Below are 16,529 nucleotides of genomic sequence, written 5' to 3'. Positions count from 1 at the left end.
AGAGAGAAGCAGGATTTTGTCACCACTGGCAAGCTGCTCAGGAGCCTTTAATTCTGTGTTTGTGCGCCTGTGTGGGTGTCTTTAGAGATATTTGCCATTGCTCAGATGTTGCCCACCTCTTTTCCTTCCTTCCTTCCTTTTTCCTTCCTTCCCTCCCTCCCTCCTTCCTTCCTCTTCCTTCCTTCCTTCCTTCCTTCCGACAAGGCCTGCCTGTCTCCCTCCCAACACCAGGACTACAAGAACACACCGCCATCCTGGGGTATTTATAGGTGAGTCTAGGTTCGAACTTAGGCTCTCCGGCTTGCAAGGCGAGCGCTTTACCAACTGAGCTATCTTTATACCTCAGGAGTTACGCATTTTAAAGCAGATTCCCCCCCCCCCCCCCAGTACTGGAGACTTCCGAAGGAAATCATTTGAATAAAAAGTCCATGCCAACACTTCTCAGGCATCTGGATGAAAGTGGGACATGAGCTGGAATGTGAGAATACAGGCGTGTGCAAATTTTAAAATAGCAAACAAAGAAAAAGATGTGGCGGCTGCTCACAAACCGAGCTCCTGAGGCTCAGTCCTCTGGGGGGGTGGGGTGGGGAAGACAGAAAGGCTTTGTACCTGGCCCGGGAGGTGGCTGGAGCTTTGTATACATAGCTGGCAAAGCCACTGAGTGATGCATTTCAATAGGCAAGCCTCTCAGAAGATATTATGTCCCAGTGAAACAGAAACTCTATGGCTGGCGGTTACAACTTTACTCTATTTTAAAATTATAACCAAGTATCAAGGACAGGTGGTTTTTGAATATTTGAGAAAGTGGCCATGTGAATCACAGGGTGGCTAAAACCCCCTTTGGGAGTTCTGAAGGGCCTTTCTCTGAGGTGATCCAAATGAACAGAGCAGCTAGGACAAGATTTTAAAGACTCAGAGGGGAAGATACTTTTAAACTGAATTAATTTCTACTTGAAATTCAACTTCAAGCTTCTACTTTTGAAGGGGAGGGTTCAGGGTCCCCTGAGCGCTACACTCACAGGCAGATGCTGCCAGGCCTGGACCAGCTCGAGCTCCCAAAAATACCCTTTTCAGCCTGTGGGGTATTTTGGCCAGTGACTCAATTACACTGTTGCCTGTTGTCTCCGTGGTAATTACAGAATCTGAGATGCTCCTGCATCTGAACAGAACATGTGCGGGCTTCGCCTCATCATCATCATTATCCCCGAAATAGCACGGGAGAGCCATGCAGGTTGATCCCAATCCAGAGTCGATTAACTTAACGTGGAAGAGGTACCTAGGTCGTATACGAATACTGAACTGTTTGCGACAAGAGGCTTGAGCATCCAAGGTCACTGGTCTCTAGGGCTGGGAGTCTCACCCTAGAACCAATCTCCTGGGGGGGGGCACCAAGGCATGATTATGTTTTTTTTTTTTTTTACAGTGCTGGGACTAGAACCTGGACCTCACGCATGCTAGGCGAGCACCATACCGCTAAAGTGCACTCCTGGACACAAAACGCTGCATAATTTCTTAATCTTGGCATCTGGGGGTTCACTTGAGAAGCAGCTTTGAGCTTGACAGGTGTGTGTCCTCAGGCAGACCCCAATTGAAAGCCTTCTCTTCAGAGTGAGTAGGGACTGACCGGAGCTGAGAAATGCCACGAAGGATTCTGGCACCGCCTTGAATTCAGGAGGGATTTGCTATGCAGCAAATGAAGAAAGTCCTGGTACTTTCTTCATTCCATTCTCAAAATAAAATTCCTTAGGTTAAGGCCCCCTCCTCAGGGAGCCAACTTGGAAGTAGGTGGACGCCAAGTTGAAAGACAACCTAACCTAGTCCCCACTGGAATGTGAGAGTTGTCTTCTGCACATATCAACAAGCCAGCTCCTGAGAATAAACATTTCTGGATGAAAGGTGCCCCCTGCTGCTCCCCCCTGCCCCGCCCCCCCAAGTCTGCCCCCCCCACCACCCCCCATCCCCACCCCGAGCCTCCAGCTGCCCTGAATTCTCCAGATGCCGCCTTCGCCTTTCCATCCTCTCACACTCATTTCTTCCCAGCATTTCCCGGGCCCTCACAGATCACAGACCCATTTGTAAAAACAAACAAACCAACAAACAAACAACTCCATAGTTTAGTGAAATGGGACTGAGAGATCTCATTTATTATTTTTAAAATAAACTGTGCTTACTCTAAAATTCACTCCATCTAGCAATGTCCTTTGACCAGACACAGCTTATTTTTCTAACCAGAGCCCATCGGCTTTAAAACGTCTAGAAGTGACTGAGGACTAAGACCTGAGGGGGGGAAAAAGCTGTGCTGGGGACTAAGAACTGAGGGATGGTTCCCTTCTCTAGACTCAGGCAGACAAGGACCCACACGAGCAGCTCCAGGCTCAGGGGAAGGCGTGATCTAGTCAAAATGCCTCACTTTCTGCTCTTTCTCCCTCTGGTAACAGAACAAATTGATGGCTTGCACTTAGAAGTTTCTATTGCGAGAAGAGAGTGTCTAGGGAAGGTGTGAGTTTAGAACACTCTTAGAGGATTTCTGATTCCTCTAGAAGATGAATCCACGGCCAAGGAGCCACTTGGGGGCACAAGTCTGAGACAGGTGGACAACCCCACAGAGCAATAGCAGGGCAGTTCTTCTAGAGAGGCCGAGACACTGAACGTCAGCAGTCCCTGGCTTCCCTGGAAATGCTGCCTAGTGAGGGGTGTGAGTTACCTAGGATCCTAAGCGTGACCAAGAACAAAAGCAACAAGCAAAGAATGCAATGGGTCCGTCTGTGGCCCTGGTACCAGGGAGGCTGATTAACGATTGGCATGACCTCCAGGATGGTCTAGGCTAACAAAGTAAAACAGAAGGAAGAAAAAGACTCCCACAAACGTCAGTTGATCTCCTCCCTAGCCTTTGACGCATCCAGAAAGAAACGAGAACTCTAATCACCGCACTCAACGGCTTCAGACGACCTCAGGGGGACTAGATCTGTTTGCATCGCACTACACGTCATGGAATGACAGTGCTCTCTGGCTTGCTGTGGCTGCTCTGGGATCCCCTGCTTCATGATGGCACCACGATGCCTACTCCTGCTTTCTAATTAGTTGCACCCAGTTCTCTAGGTCTCTGCCTCCTGAGCTTTCTCTTTCTCACAGGCGGTGGTTCTTACAACAAAAGACAAGCAGGTAGCCATGTGTGACGGCATGGGGCTGGGATCCAGGGCTTCAGAGGCAAAGGTTCAAAGCCAGCTTGGGCTATGTTAGGAGACCCTGTCTCAAAATACTAAGCCGTGGGGGACGCAGCTTGGTGGTATGGCACGTGCCTGCCATGTGCAAGGCCTTGGGTTCACTCCCAGCGTGGAAAAGATAAGTAGATTTCAAGGGAGGCCTTCAAAGGGTGTCTTCTGCAGCGAGGGCGCTGCTGATGGGGACTGTGCAGGGTTTGGTTTGTTTTTGAGTGTTTCCAACTAAACAATCTTTGATGTGAAAACTACTTTTATTTATTTTTCTTTTCTTTAAAAGATTTATTTATTCTATTTATCATTTATACAGTATTCTGCCCACATGTTTGCCTGCCCCTCAGAAGAGGGCACCAGATCCCATTATAGATGGCTGTGGTTGCTGGGAATTGAATTCAGGACCTTTGGAAGAGCAGACAGTGCTCTTAACCTCTGAGCCATCTCTCCAGCCCATCTTTCCTTCTTTCTTTCTTTTTCAGAGCTGAGGACCGAACCCAGGGCCTGTGCTTGCTAGTGCTCTACCACTGAACTAAATCCCCAAGTCCTGTTACCTCTTATTTATTTTCAATAAAATAATAGAATCATATAACAGCAACAGAAAGAGGCAAACTAGAGAGAAGCGCCTCGCAGACAGAGGTGCCTTAAACCAACCAGTGAAGAGGGAGAAGAAGGGAGTCTCTGCTTAGATCAAGACAGGGGGCTGGACTCCCTGAGCTGCCTCGCTGTGTTCTTTTGACCTTATGGTCCCCAGTTCTCCTATCTTGCACGTTCTGTTTTGCACGAGAGAGTGCAGTTCAGACACCTCCATGAGCTGCATCCTCTCTGGTTTACTGAAGGTGCTTGTTGAAAGCACACAGTACGCTGTTGTCCCCTGCATAATACCCACACAGAGGGGCTGTGGACATCCTCCTTTCCAGCAGTGATCTGGCTAGACAACTCATTTTTCCAGTGGTCTTAGGAACTGGGACACCACTCAGTAGCAGGATTAGTTATGATGGAGCAATGAAAATAAGTTTATGATTGGGAGGGGGTGGGTGGGCTCCTAAGACTATTGGAAATATGAGACACTGACATCACACCCATTGTTTTCCGTAAGTCTTAAGACATTTGAAAGATCTGTTGTGATTAAGAGTGTAAAATAGAGGCTAGCTGTGACCTTCTGACATGTGACCTGGGCAGGCACTCTTCTCTTTGACTCTGTGCTTTCTCCCTGGATAATAGGAATAATAATAATAATAATAATAATAATAATCATAATCATAATCATAATCATAATAATAATAAAAAATACCACCACCCAGGTAATAGGTTTGGGATATAACTCATGTCACATGGTGCCACAAACCCCCAGATATAACTCAGGGCCTCCATCTTTGTGCTGGCCGGCCTTGGTCAGGTTGTGATTCCACCTGTCTCCTATCCCATTAGCTCCTCCTGTCCCAAGTGGGCATGTAGGGAATAGGCTAGTCCAGGAGTTGGCTCCTCCTGGGACAGTGCCTGGGCACACGCACCTCTGAGACAGGTGCGAGACAGGTGCCCAGCAATGGACAGTACGAAGGGGCAGTCTACTCTTCGATATGCTGATGGCTGAGGAGCCCTGATTTCAGCTAGTCTTTTTCCTTTCCCATCCCCAAGCCCCCCAGATGCATGCTGAGAAGCCCGTAACAGTGTAGTTAGTGAGCGAGATGCCTCTGTCCACCCACTGCCCCTCTGCCAGGTTGCTGATAGCGTTAATTGGTGCCAGTGACTGGCTGATCTTGGAGCATCGGGCTGCCAGTGGCAGTGTAGACAAAAGGCACTTTATGTAAAACCCCAACTGCAGGCTTTATTCTGACTCTCTCAAATGTGCACCCATTTGGGAAAGTAAGGAGAGGGAGGGAAACACCCAAGACATTTTAGACTTAATCCTGCCTTGGGTCTGATGAAAAAACGCAGAATTTGTGGGATTTCTTGAGTAATGTTTATTCGATCTGGAATGCTGCTGTGGCTGGGGAAAGTGGCTTAGCGATGATTCCAAGTGGCTTTCACCAGAGTAAACTGTATTTAAAGTGTGTGTTTAACCTAGATGTTTGCTTTGTTCTCGAGGGCTCTGTACAACAAGCCACGTGATTCCAGAGTCATAGCCAGATAAATCCCTGCGTGTGGGGAAAAGAAAAGCAGGAGCTACAGTGACCTGCAGGGCCGGCAGTTGTGCGTGGTTTGGCACTCAGAAAACACTTCCTGGCTACTTGTACAGATGCGTAGTTAGGCACATTGTTAAACAATGACTGTTTTCTAGTCACTTAAGAGAACTTCAAAGGCCTTCTTCTATGATGAATTAAAGTCATCTCAAAATTAACTTTAAAAAGAAATTTGAACTTCTTGGACACTTTCGTTTGCTTAAGGGGTAAAAACAGAGGGGGAAAACATTGGTTGTCCCCTGAAGGCGACATTTCAAGCACGGGGCCTTTATAAAATTCAGCAAGCAAAACAAAAGCCTTTTGAAGTTTTCCCCAGGTCTATTTCCTATCTGTATGGGCTTTTAAAAGATAAACTTGGGGGGCTGGAGGAGGTCGGCGGAAGAGCGGGTGTACGTGCGAAGCCTGTTCCCACTAGGGTAGACAACCGCAATGCATGCACATCCCCACTGCAGGTAACGGCTTTTCCTACATAATCATCCAGGAGCTTTGCCGAGCAGTGTCTCATGGAAGTCCCTGGACCGAGGCTGTCTCTGCTAGCCATGTTCCGAGCCGGAGGAGGCCTTGCTGTGACGGAGAGACCGACACACCCGTGCCATTCTGAGTGCCTGTGTGTCCAAAGGTACTAGGACTCGTTTTGTTGCTGTTGTTGTTGTTGTTGTTATTTTGCTTAGACAAGGTATTGCTCTATATCTCAGGCTTGCCTAAAACTCAAGGCCATCCTCCTGCCTCTGCTGCCCCCTGAGTGCTGAGATTTACAGCTGAGTCACCGTGCCTGAACTGATAGTAAGACTTTCACCTCTCTACATGCAGTGCTCAGCAATCTACTGGCCTAAGAACCCAGAGAACATTCTTTTTAAAGAAAACAGAGACAAACTGAAAAGGAAATGAACTGGCAATCTTTGAAAACTAATAGCAGGGTGAGTCTGGGTTTTGTTTTGTTTTCAAGAAGAAGGGGACAAAGAGTCTAAGACCCTCCTAGAATCTAGTACCCAGGACCCCTGGGACCACAGCTCATTATCTGAGGCTGGAAGCAACAGCTGAGACTCCCCCCCCCCCCCATACACCTGGAAACAAACTCCACTGCTCAAGGCATTCTGAAGGAACCTCCTTCCCACAGCCTCGGGAGACTGAAGGGCACAGGACCCCCCCCCCCAGGGGGCCTGAAGAAGCTCTTTGTGGATAAGTTGAAAAAGCCCGGAGGAGGAATAAAAACACAAGGCGCCATGCATAATTTCCTCCTCCCCCAAGACTTCCAGATCTCCTTTGAGGGGATTAGTTAAGCCCTGGACCACTTCCCAAGGAGGGTGCCAAAGACAGCAAATGTCTCTGACAGAGATGAAGCGCCCCAAGACCCCAGGCTCTCTCCATCCGGGATATGAAAGCCTTCAGCTAGACTCGCTGCCTTCACAACTATGTTTCTTTACTTTTCTAGAAAGTTTGACACAATGGAGAAACGTGTCTCTCTCTATGTTAAACTAATTGATTGTCTTTTCCACAGTCTATGACTGAAGGCTTCATAAGACATGAGTGCTGCGTGTGATCCCGTGTTCGAAGGCCCTTTCATGCTACCTAAGCTGCAAGGCCTCAGACTTCTGGTTATATTAAACCAAACCCATCACAGCGTGTGTGCATGCGTACGTGCGTTCATGCGTAGGACCACAGCATTACCCAGCTCTAACCTGTACTGGGGCCATTTGTGCAATAACAAACAAGTAGTGACAGGTGACCTTGCCTCCTAAAAACAAATGGCTGAGCAGGACCAGGTCCTTGATTTGTCATTGGCAAGGGGACGCGCCATGTGTACACGCATAAAGAAGATCCAGCAGTGTCTCCTATATGGTAGGTTTGTGGAGTTTGGTTAAACAATGGGCCAAATAGGAAAAGGCGGCCAGATTAGACAGTGTGGCTTCGTGTGGGGAGACGGTAGAGTGTGGTTCAAGCATGCTTCCGGGCAGGTGTGGGCCACGCTGCTGGCTCTGCTCTTGACCAACACTGGAGACGGATTTTTATATCTCTGGACACAGAGATAGTATTCTCACCTGCCATATCTGTGCTAACCCCAGCACTGAGATTGTAAGCCGATGGCTTGCTCTGCTGTGAGTGCTGCATGGCGGCACTCAGACTGCAGTTGTTAATGCTGAGTGAGTGATTTGGTGATGGTTCTGAGGCTATAAAAGTGAATCTCAATGCGCCCTCCTACAGTCTGTTTGGTTGCTGTTTGTTTGTTTTGCATTTCTGTCACTACGAGCGAGGAATGCAATGTAACGTATTTTCCAAAAGGAAGTAAGAATGTAGACTGCAAAAATTGCAAAGCCCTCCTGGGACCTTATCAAATGATGCGTCCCCTTGCAATTCCTTTGGAAGGAAGTTTTGTTACAGAAAGAAGCCAGAGGGCAGACACCATGGATCAGAAGGTTTGTCCAAGAGTGATCCCCAGCAAGGCCGTGCCTGTAGATGCTGGGGTTGGGGTGCGGCCATGCACTTTCTCCTCCCAGCCTGGACACAGCTTTTCCTGTGTATTGACGCCCAGCTGCAAGCCTTGCTGGGATGGCAGGGCCTGCCTCACCTGTGGCTGCCTGACCCCATCCCTTGCCTGTGGTGTTTGCTGGCTAGCTTTGCTTTTAGCACTAAGACAGTGAGCAGCTACCACGCAGGCTGAGAACACAATAAACGCCCTTGTTTCCAAAGAGGTGGGGCGGAAAAAAAAGTAATGGTCAAAAAAAAAAAAAAAAGACTAATGTTAACACAAAGACTCAAGTGTCTCCTGGACGGCTGCCCTCACCCCGGAAGAGTGCAATGAATCCTGTCCCGTCACTGATCTGATAGGTGAGAAAAACAAGAGAGTCGAGCAGGGGTGCAGTGACTATATTATGGAGGGCAAGGGAGCCGCAGAAGGAACTTCAGAAAAGGCAGACACCCCTGTGTGATCCTACCAAGGACAGAGAAAGAGACTCCCCAGAGTATGTGGGCACTGGTACCCCGGCAACCTGGTGAACCCTGGTCTCCTGTACTGAGCATCTATGATGAAGGGTGCCAATGAACAGGGCACAGCAAAGCAGGGTCTGTTGCCCTTGGATATGCAGAATCAAAGGTCACTGTTGACTGAGGCACACCATCAAGGCCTTTCGATTCTACTAGGGTCTGGGTAAGAGCGCACGCTAGAAGTCCCACGGTAAGGAAGTCCCATGGTTTTTATGTTTGTTAGTTTTTTTTTTTCAAAGGCCTGCTGTCACTTGGCACATCACTCACAGTGTGGTTCATAGGGAGGAGGCGGGTCTCCGCAGGGCACACACTCCATGTCTTGAAAACCAACAAGTTTGGTCTTCCGGTAAAATCTGGAAGAAGAAGATGGAGAAAGTTCTGGTTAGTGGTGTCATCTACGCTCACTGTTGCAGCCAACCGTGATGTCACGGGTCACCAGCAGCCTCTAGAAGCAGCTTTCGGTGAAGTAAGAAGGCGCCAAAGGCTGAGCAGGTGGTGAAGGGCACGGAGACTCGGTTCCCTACAGAAAGCCTCCCGATTCCTCTCTGTCCACTTTCTGTCTATACTAGGGTAGGATGCTAGGGAGCGAATGTGAAGCCAGTGGGCTCTGGTAATTCTGTGGTGCTCTAAATCACAGACATGTCTTAAATAAAGAACTAGACTTGGCACTTGAAATTTAGGAGCCCAAATGTTTGTAAGGGATGTTGCATATTAAATATTAATCGTGGTTATCTCAAGGTGGTAGGAATTCAAGTCATTCGAGTTCTGTATCAATAAATACGTAAATAAAAATTGTTTAAAGGGAAGCATACAGCAACAACGCAGCTAAGGAGCAGCCTCAGATTAAAAATTAGTAGGGTTGTGCTATTGCTTGTAAATTAACCTACAAGGACAAGCTTAAAATGATTACTGTAAAAGTAATGCTACACCTGGAGAAGAAAAAAAGGCAAAACATTCATTCTCCAAAGAGCATTACTCACAATTAAACCAAAGTTTCCATGCAATTAAAATTGGTTTTAAATGCTTAGGCTCCTAAATAATCAAATGATGCAAATTGATATGGAAATGTATCATATTTACTTGGAAAGTAGGGGGAAGGTGAGTGTTTGCACACACATACACACAGTGTGGACGGGCATGGGGTTAGGAGTCGACGGCAAACAGACAAAAATAAAATAGAATAAACTAAAAGTAAAAACACTAGAGCTATAAAAGAAAACAAGTTTTAAAGTATACTAAACTGCATTCACTTATTCACATCCTACCTTAAAACTGTAGTTGCTAAATCTTCATCTTCATATTTGGGGGAGGGGCTTTTTAAAGTTACAACCAATGTGTTCAGTCATTATCACCTGACTGATAATTTAGTGACTGTCCTGTGCACTTGGGTCTGACATTAAGTTTACAGCGTATGGTGAGCAGGTTGGGAATTCCAGAAGCTTCATAGCAGTTTGGGGAAGGTGCTGTGTGCTGGCACGCCTGTAAACCCAGGAGGACCCAAACTCCTTAGATTCTTTCTGTAAGCCATAGGAGTAAAATGGCAGCGGACCTACTAAGCTCTGGATGATTCTGCGGGTGACTCCTCTGGCCCCGCCTGTGTGAACTGTGCCCACGCGGCTTCTTTCTGCCTGCCGCCTACCCCACGGTATTTAGTGGTCACTCAAATACAGCAAGATTCCTTTATCTGCAACCTCACAAGCACACTGGTCTGTGAATATGTGCTCTAGTTTAATACATTATTTTGATAACTGGATTTTGTTTGCTTATTAGGGGAAACACAGCCATCACAACTCTCTTACCACAAGAAGAAATTATTATTTTTGTTTATTTAGGTTTTGGTTTTGGTTTTGGTTTTTCAAGACAGGGTTTCTCTGTGTAGCCTTGGGCTGTCCTAGACTCACTTTGTAGACCAGGCTGGCCTCGAACTCACAGTCATCCACTTGCCTCTGCCTCCTAGAGTGCTGGGATTACAAGCGTGTGTCACTGTGCCGACAGGAATTTCTTATTTTTAAGACATTAAATAATGTCTACATTCAACTCCAATATTTGATATTTCTCTGTTTTTTTTTAAAAGTAGCTTTAGAACATGAAATTTTGTGCCTTTAGTGTTTGCTTAAGAAAATGTTGGATATTACTTTTTTGTTTGCTTTTGTTTTTATACAAAAAGCTTTTCCGTATTAAAAAAAACTATTATAGATTTTGCTAGTATTTAATTAAATTATATTTGGTAATTTTCTGTCTGAAGTATAAAAAATCAGTATATTACAATATTTATTTATTTGTTTATTTGTTTGCTTCTTTTTCAGGACAGGGTTTCTCTGTGTAGCCCTGGCTGTCCTCGAACTTGCTTTATGAACCAGGCTAGCCTCAAACTCAGAGATCTGCCTGCCTCTGCCTCTGGAGTGCTGGGATTAAATTACAATATTTAACAAAACACACTTAAGTAAGAAATCTCCCTTCATTATTGTTTGCTTTGTTTAGAAACAGGATCCCATTGGGTAGTCCAGGCTGGCTTCAAACTCACTTTTGTAGACCAGACTGGCCTTCAGTTCACCAAGATCCTCCAGTCTCTGCCTCCTGCGTGCTGAAATAAAGGGTGTGTGCCACCACATTGGGCACCTATTGCTTTTATTTTAAAATTTTATGTGCATTTTTCTGTTGTGGCAAAAATAATGCACCCCAGCAAGTGTCCCATCATAAGCAGTTTCTGGTGTGCATTTATGCAACACAGCTCCAGACTTTCTCAGCTTGCCGGGCTGAGGTTCTGGTCCTGTGAGCCCCCACTTGATACTCAGTACCTCCTAACTGCCCTACCTTGTGTTCCTGTGCATGTGACGACGCCACGCACCTCATCTGAACGGCAGCTACAGCGTGGGACTAGCCTACTCTCCAGCATGCCATCCATGTGTAGCGTACGTCCAAGCAGCATTCTGTCCTGTTCTCTGGAAAAGTGAGTGGCTTGTATGGTGTGCTTATCAGATTGTCTGGAACAAATCTGAGCTTCTTCCTCCTTTTGGAGATTGCGAATAGTGCTGTAACGGACACGAGTGTTTAAATGCCGCTTCAGGACGCTGTCTTAAGTCCTTTCAGGTGCACACTGGGAGGTGGATTGCTGGCCGCATGGTGGGCAGTTCCACTAGTATCTGAAGGGTTGACACTCTGCTTCTCCATTGGCCACACATGCCCCACCCACCCGCCGCAGTGCACAGCAGCCAGCTCTTGACTCTCCCCAACATCCTCATTTTCCTTAGTTCTTCTGGGTTGTGTTTGGTGGTAGCAGCCATCCTAATGAATAGACAGTGGTAAATCAGCGTGACTTGATTGGCAGCTGAAGGCCGGTGCTCTGAGCTTCTCATACACTTGTTCGCCGTTTTCCAGATCATCTTCGCAACAATACTATTTGAGATTTTTGCCCATTTTTAAAAAATCAGGTTATCTGATATTTGTTTTTGAGTCATGCAAGTTCTTTATATATTTGGATATTAACCACCTATCAGATAGTTTCAATTAGCAAAAATAAAGTTGGTTTTTCTTTTTTTTCTTTTTCTTTTCTTTCTTTCTTTCTTTTTTTTTTTTTTTTTTGTTGAAATTTTCTGCCCCCCCCCCCATGTGCATGTGTAAGAAGGAAGGGCAGAGGCCAACCTTGAGTGTCCTTCTTTGGGTGTCCTCCACCATGTTTGTTGTTGTCTTGTTTTGAGAAAGGGCCTGTCACTGGCTTGGACCTAGCCAATTAGCCTGGGCTAGCCATCCAGTGAGCCTCAGGCTCCACCTCCCCAGCACCAGGACCACAAGCACGCGCCATTACTCCTGGCCTTTTCTACAGAAGTTCTGGAGCTCACACTCAGGGTCTTACACTCACAACATAAGGACTTTTACCAACCGAGGCGCCTCCCCAGGACGCAGAGATGTTTTCTCTCACTCCACAGACTGTCTGTCAACTGTTGGTGTCTGGGTCATACAGGGCTCCACTTGCTGCACAGGAGACCTTGAGTTTGATGTGTCACTTTCACTTTTGGTGCCTTGTGCCTTGGCGTCCCAGCCAGAAACTTTCTCCAAATCCAGCGCCATCAAGTTTTCTCCTGTATTTCTGTCACATTACGTCTTATCCTTAGATTTTCAGTCCACTTGAGGTTGGTTTTGTAGGGTATGAAAAGAGCCCTTTTATTGCCTCCGTGTGGATAAACCGTTGCCTTCTCCATAGGAAGTTGGTTAAACTACAGCAGTACTTAAGTCGTGTAGATTTGCCTCCCGCTCATGTATGAATGCTGCCTTAGAAAGGGTATAATTTTAAACTAATCATGTAAATAGATTGTCACACATCATTTGAATGTCTATTCACTGATTACTTTCCAACATATAAGCATCTGCTTTTAAAAAATGAATACTGGGTGGGTTTATACACAAGGAACAGAATTAGTAGGGTGTACAGGAGCCCTGATATGCATGTATGTGCACGTATGTGTGCGCATGTGCACGGCATACCCCAGTGGGGTTCTTGGTAAAAGCTCAAGAGGCTGCTTTGAAAATCCAAGTCCCCCAGGTCCTGCCTTCCCACCAGTCTCACTGGTGCCGCCTCTCCTTGGTCTGCATGCCGGGAGCTTCAGTTTAGCCCCATTCCCCAGATGAGACAAGACACGCACAGACAGGCTTCCGTCACAGGACTGTAGATCACAGGCAATAGCGGCATGTCAGGTGTTCCAGGCATGTTCTTCAATTAGGCGTGCATAAGAGTAAACCTCTATTAATAGCTGGGCATGGTAGTGCATGCCTATCATCCAGTATGGAGAGAGAGGCAGGGGAATGGGGAGTTCAAGGTTACCCCAAGCTACACTGAAGATCCTGTCTCAAAGCAGCTCATGAGCAACCTCGGCCCACCCCCGGTACAGTCGTAACGACACATGTCGACAGTCCTAACCGAAGAGTTTTAAAACTATGGCACTTCTTATTAGTACAGTTTTTAAACGGCAGATTTGTTGAGACCCAATTCACATAGAATACAGGTCACCCACTGAAAGGGTGGCACACCAGTGGTGTGATTATAGTCAGACAGGTGGCTCACTATCTCCACAGTTGATGTTAAAACATTTTATCATCCCCAGAAAAAAAAAACTTCTAACCACTACCACCACCCCCGTCATTCACAATGCTCCCCTGTCCTCAGCCAGGCAGCCCAAGTGGGCTTTCCATATCTATATATTTGCCTCTCTGGGCATGCCACTAAGGTGATGATTAGATGTGCGGCCTTTTATGACTATCCTCTCTCATTGGGCACGATATTTTTTTTTAGGTTCATCTATGTTAGCAGGTGTCAGCATTTCCTTCCTTCTTATTGCTGAGTAATGTTTCATTGTTCAAGTCTACCCTAGGCTGTTGGTCCACTCATCAGTTGGTGGGTGTCTGGCTTTGCCTGGAGTCTTTCGAAAGTGATATAAGAGAATACCACAGACCAGGACACCTATGAAAAACACAAATCATTTCTCATCAATCCGGAAGCTGGGAGGCCCAGGGTCTAGGTAGCAGAGACAGAGGCCATTTTGCTGTGTCTTCAGAAAGGTAGAAACACTATGTCCTTACATGTCAGAAAGTGGGAGGGAAAGAAAGGGACAAATTCCCGCTGCCGGTCTCCTTAGTTCAGGAGAACGAAGCCATCAGGACCCAGTTATGGCTTTGAGGTCTAAGGTTAGCCCATCACACTGCAGCAGCACCTAAATTCTGGAAAGGATCCTCGCGATCCATAGCAGGGTTGTCCCAGCCTCCTGGCTGTTATGTGTAATGCCGCTACAAACGTTAGCATATCAGATTTCTGTATGCATAACAGTTTCTAGTTTTCTTCATTACATGCCCAAGTTTAGGGTTGTTGAGTCTATGGAATCTGTGCACTCACCTTCTTGAGCAAATGTCAGCTTGTTTCCTTATATGGTCACACAACCATATAGGAAGGTCCCCAACACACACACACACACACACACACACACACACACACACACACACATACATACATATACACAAACACACACACACACACACACACACACACACATCCTACAAACACGTGTAGCTTCCCGTCTTTTCATCTATGGCTACTCTAGTGGGTATGAGTGGGTTTGGTTCAGATCTGCAGCTCCCCACACCCAAGCACCTTTTCTGGATTTTTGCCATTTGCTTGTATTACTGGAAAAGCATCTGTGAGAGGCCTCTATTCTTACTCTAAGTTGATTATCTTTTTGCATTATTGAGTTGCAGGAATTCTTAATGCATTCTTGATGAGAATATGACAGGTCAGGTAGATCCCTCTGCGGAGACCCAGAGCTGCAAGACTAGCAGTCTAAAACCAAATACACGTAGGGGAAAAAAAAAACAGGCATGTCGTATTTCTTCAAAACTAAAAACTTTTGTGCCTCAAAGACACCATTCCAGAAAGTGAAAAGCCGGTCACAGGACAGGTTGTAATTTTAGTGCATCCTGCATCTGACAAGAGATGTGCTTAGGTAGCTACATGTGGCCCTTCCAGGGTGCCTGTCAGTGTCCCCTCTCCTACCTCTGTACTCTAGTCTGCTCTTTTCTTCCCCTGTGACTCTTGGGCCTGTTGGCAGAGGTATATGTGTATCGAGGGTTCCGGGACTGACCCTAGAGTTCCGTACACACAAGGCAAGCACATTATCGCTAAGCTACCTCTTTAGCCTTAAAAAAAAAATTCTGTGAGATGGCATTTTTTCCAAACATTTATTTCAAACGTTTATTTGGGGGAGGGAGTGTGCCACGGCATGCGTGTGGAGGTCGGAGGATAACTTGCAGGGAGTGGGGGGTTAGATTTCTCCTTTTACTAGGAGGGTCCTGGGGTTTGAACAAAGGTCAGCCCACTTGGTGGCAAATGCTCTCACCTGCTGAGCTCATTCTCTTGGCCCAGATTAAGCCTTTAAAAATCCCCAGTATTGGGCTGGAGAGATGGCTCAGAGGTTAAGAGCACTGTCTGCTCTTCCAGAGGTCCTGAGTTCAATTCCCAGCAACCATGTGGTGGCTCACAACCATCTACACTGTGATCTGGTGCCTTCTTCTGGCATGCAAGTGTACATGTAGATAGGGCGCTCATTTACATAAAATAAATAAATAAATCTTTAAAAAATGCCTAGTATGATTTAAACTCCACATGGCCAGAAATCTCTGCTTACACTCTCCTCTGACTTATTCCAGGGGCTAACAGAAGGCTCGTAGCTGCGGCTTTTGCTGCAGTTTTGAAAAATGCCATCTTTAGTGAGCGGCTTGTCAATTCCTCTGTCCATTTGTCCAAGTGTTTCTGTTTACTAGCTTTGCCAGTGGGACTGCTCTTCCGCCTTGTCACAAATGCCTGGCACAAGGTAAGCTCTCGGAGGCTGTAGAAGGAACGACACAAGTTCCTAATGCTGCCAAAATGTCTTCCGGTTCTAATCAGTGTGCCTCCAAGTTCAGAGGGAACAGAGAAATGTCTTGGAAAACATTTAATTAAATAATAGAAGAAACGGCCGGACTCACCCTGGCAAGCAGTCCCCGCAGACAGCGTCACCCGTGTGGGAGCAGTTGGCCCTCTGAAAGCGGTTCACCAGCGCACAATCCACACATGGCTTGCACTTCTGGAAGCCCCAGTCCTCCTTGAACCTGTGCGGCCTGCAGGGCACACACTGTGCGTCCTCCCCATAGCCGAAGCCACATTCCTGTAGGGATCAGTGGGTAAAAGAAGCCATTCAGAATCTCCGCAAGCTTAAAAAAGGAAGGGATTGCTGGGTTAAAGAAGACCCACCAAGTTCAAATGTGTCTTCCCTAGCTAATAATCTCTCTTGCAGCCTGTCCAAGTGTCCTTAGCCATCCACTTTATGCCATAGGCACGAGCATGTGCATAAGAAAAGGTCTCCCACTGGGGCATTAGGGCAGAATTATAATGCTTTCTTCTCCCCTAATTAAACCAGCCATGTGACCGCCAGGAAGCTTGTTCGCTCATCAAGGCGGTCAGCTTCAGGGGGATAAAGGTGGTTGTGTGTGAGAGATTCCATAAGCCTTAAAACACTGACCAGTTTAACATCTCTTTGTTCGAAGAGAGCTAATGTGATGCTAAGGGTCTCAAGCTAGAGCCTGGGATGCAGCTCAGAGGGAGAGAGAGCCTGTCTAGCATACAGGATGC

At 46.7% G+C, this 16,529-nt stretch overlaps 1 protein-coding gene across 2 annotated transcripts in view; it reads right to left on the bottom strand.

The window, feature by feature from the left end:
- The window catches only part of TNFRSF19 (TNF receptor superfamily member 19), an 84,357-nt gene that overhangs the window by 24,759 nt on the left and 43,069 nt on the right, over positions 1-16,529 (bottom strand). For both annotated transcript variants that reach the window (XM_084767580.1, XM_084767581.1), the window contains exons 4-5: positions 15,887-16,065; positions 8,645-8,730 (exon numbers count right to left, since the gene is read on the bottom strand). In XM_084767580.1, the coding sequence (XP_084623706.1) occupies positions 8,645-8,730; positions 15,887-16,065 (265 nt within the window). The remainder of the gene's footprint in view (positions 1-8,644; positions 8,731-15,886; positions 16,066-16,529) is intronic.

Source organism: Acomys minous (assembly GCF_964271855.1).
Source record: "Acomys minous genome assembly, chromosome: 18".
Lineage (NCBI taxonomy): Eukaryota > Metazoa > Chordata > Mammalia > Rodentia > Muridae > Acomys > Acomys minous.
This window is presented reverse-complemented; position numbering and strand designations above follow the sequence as displayed.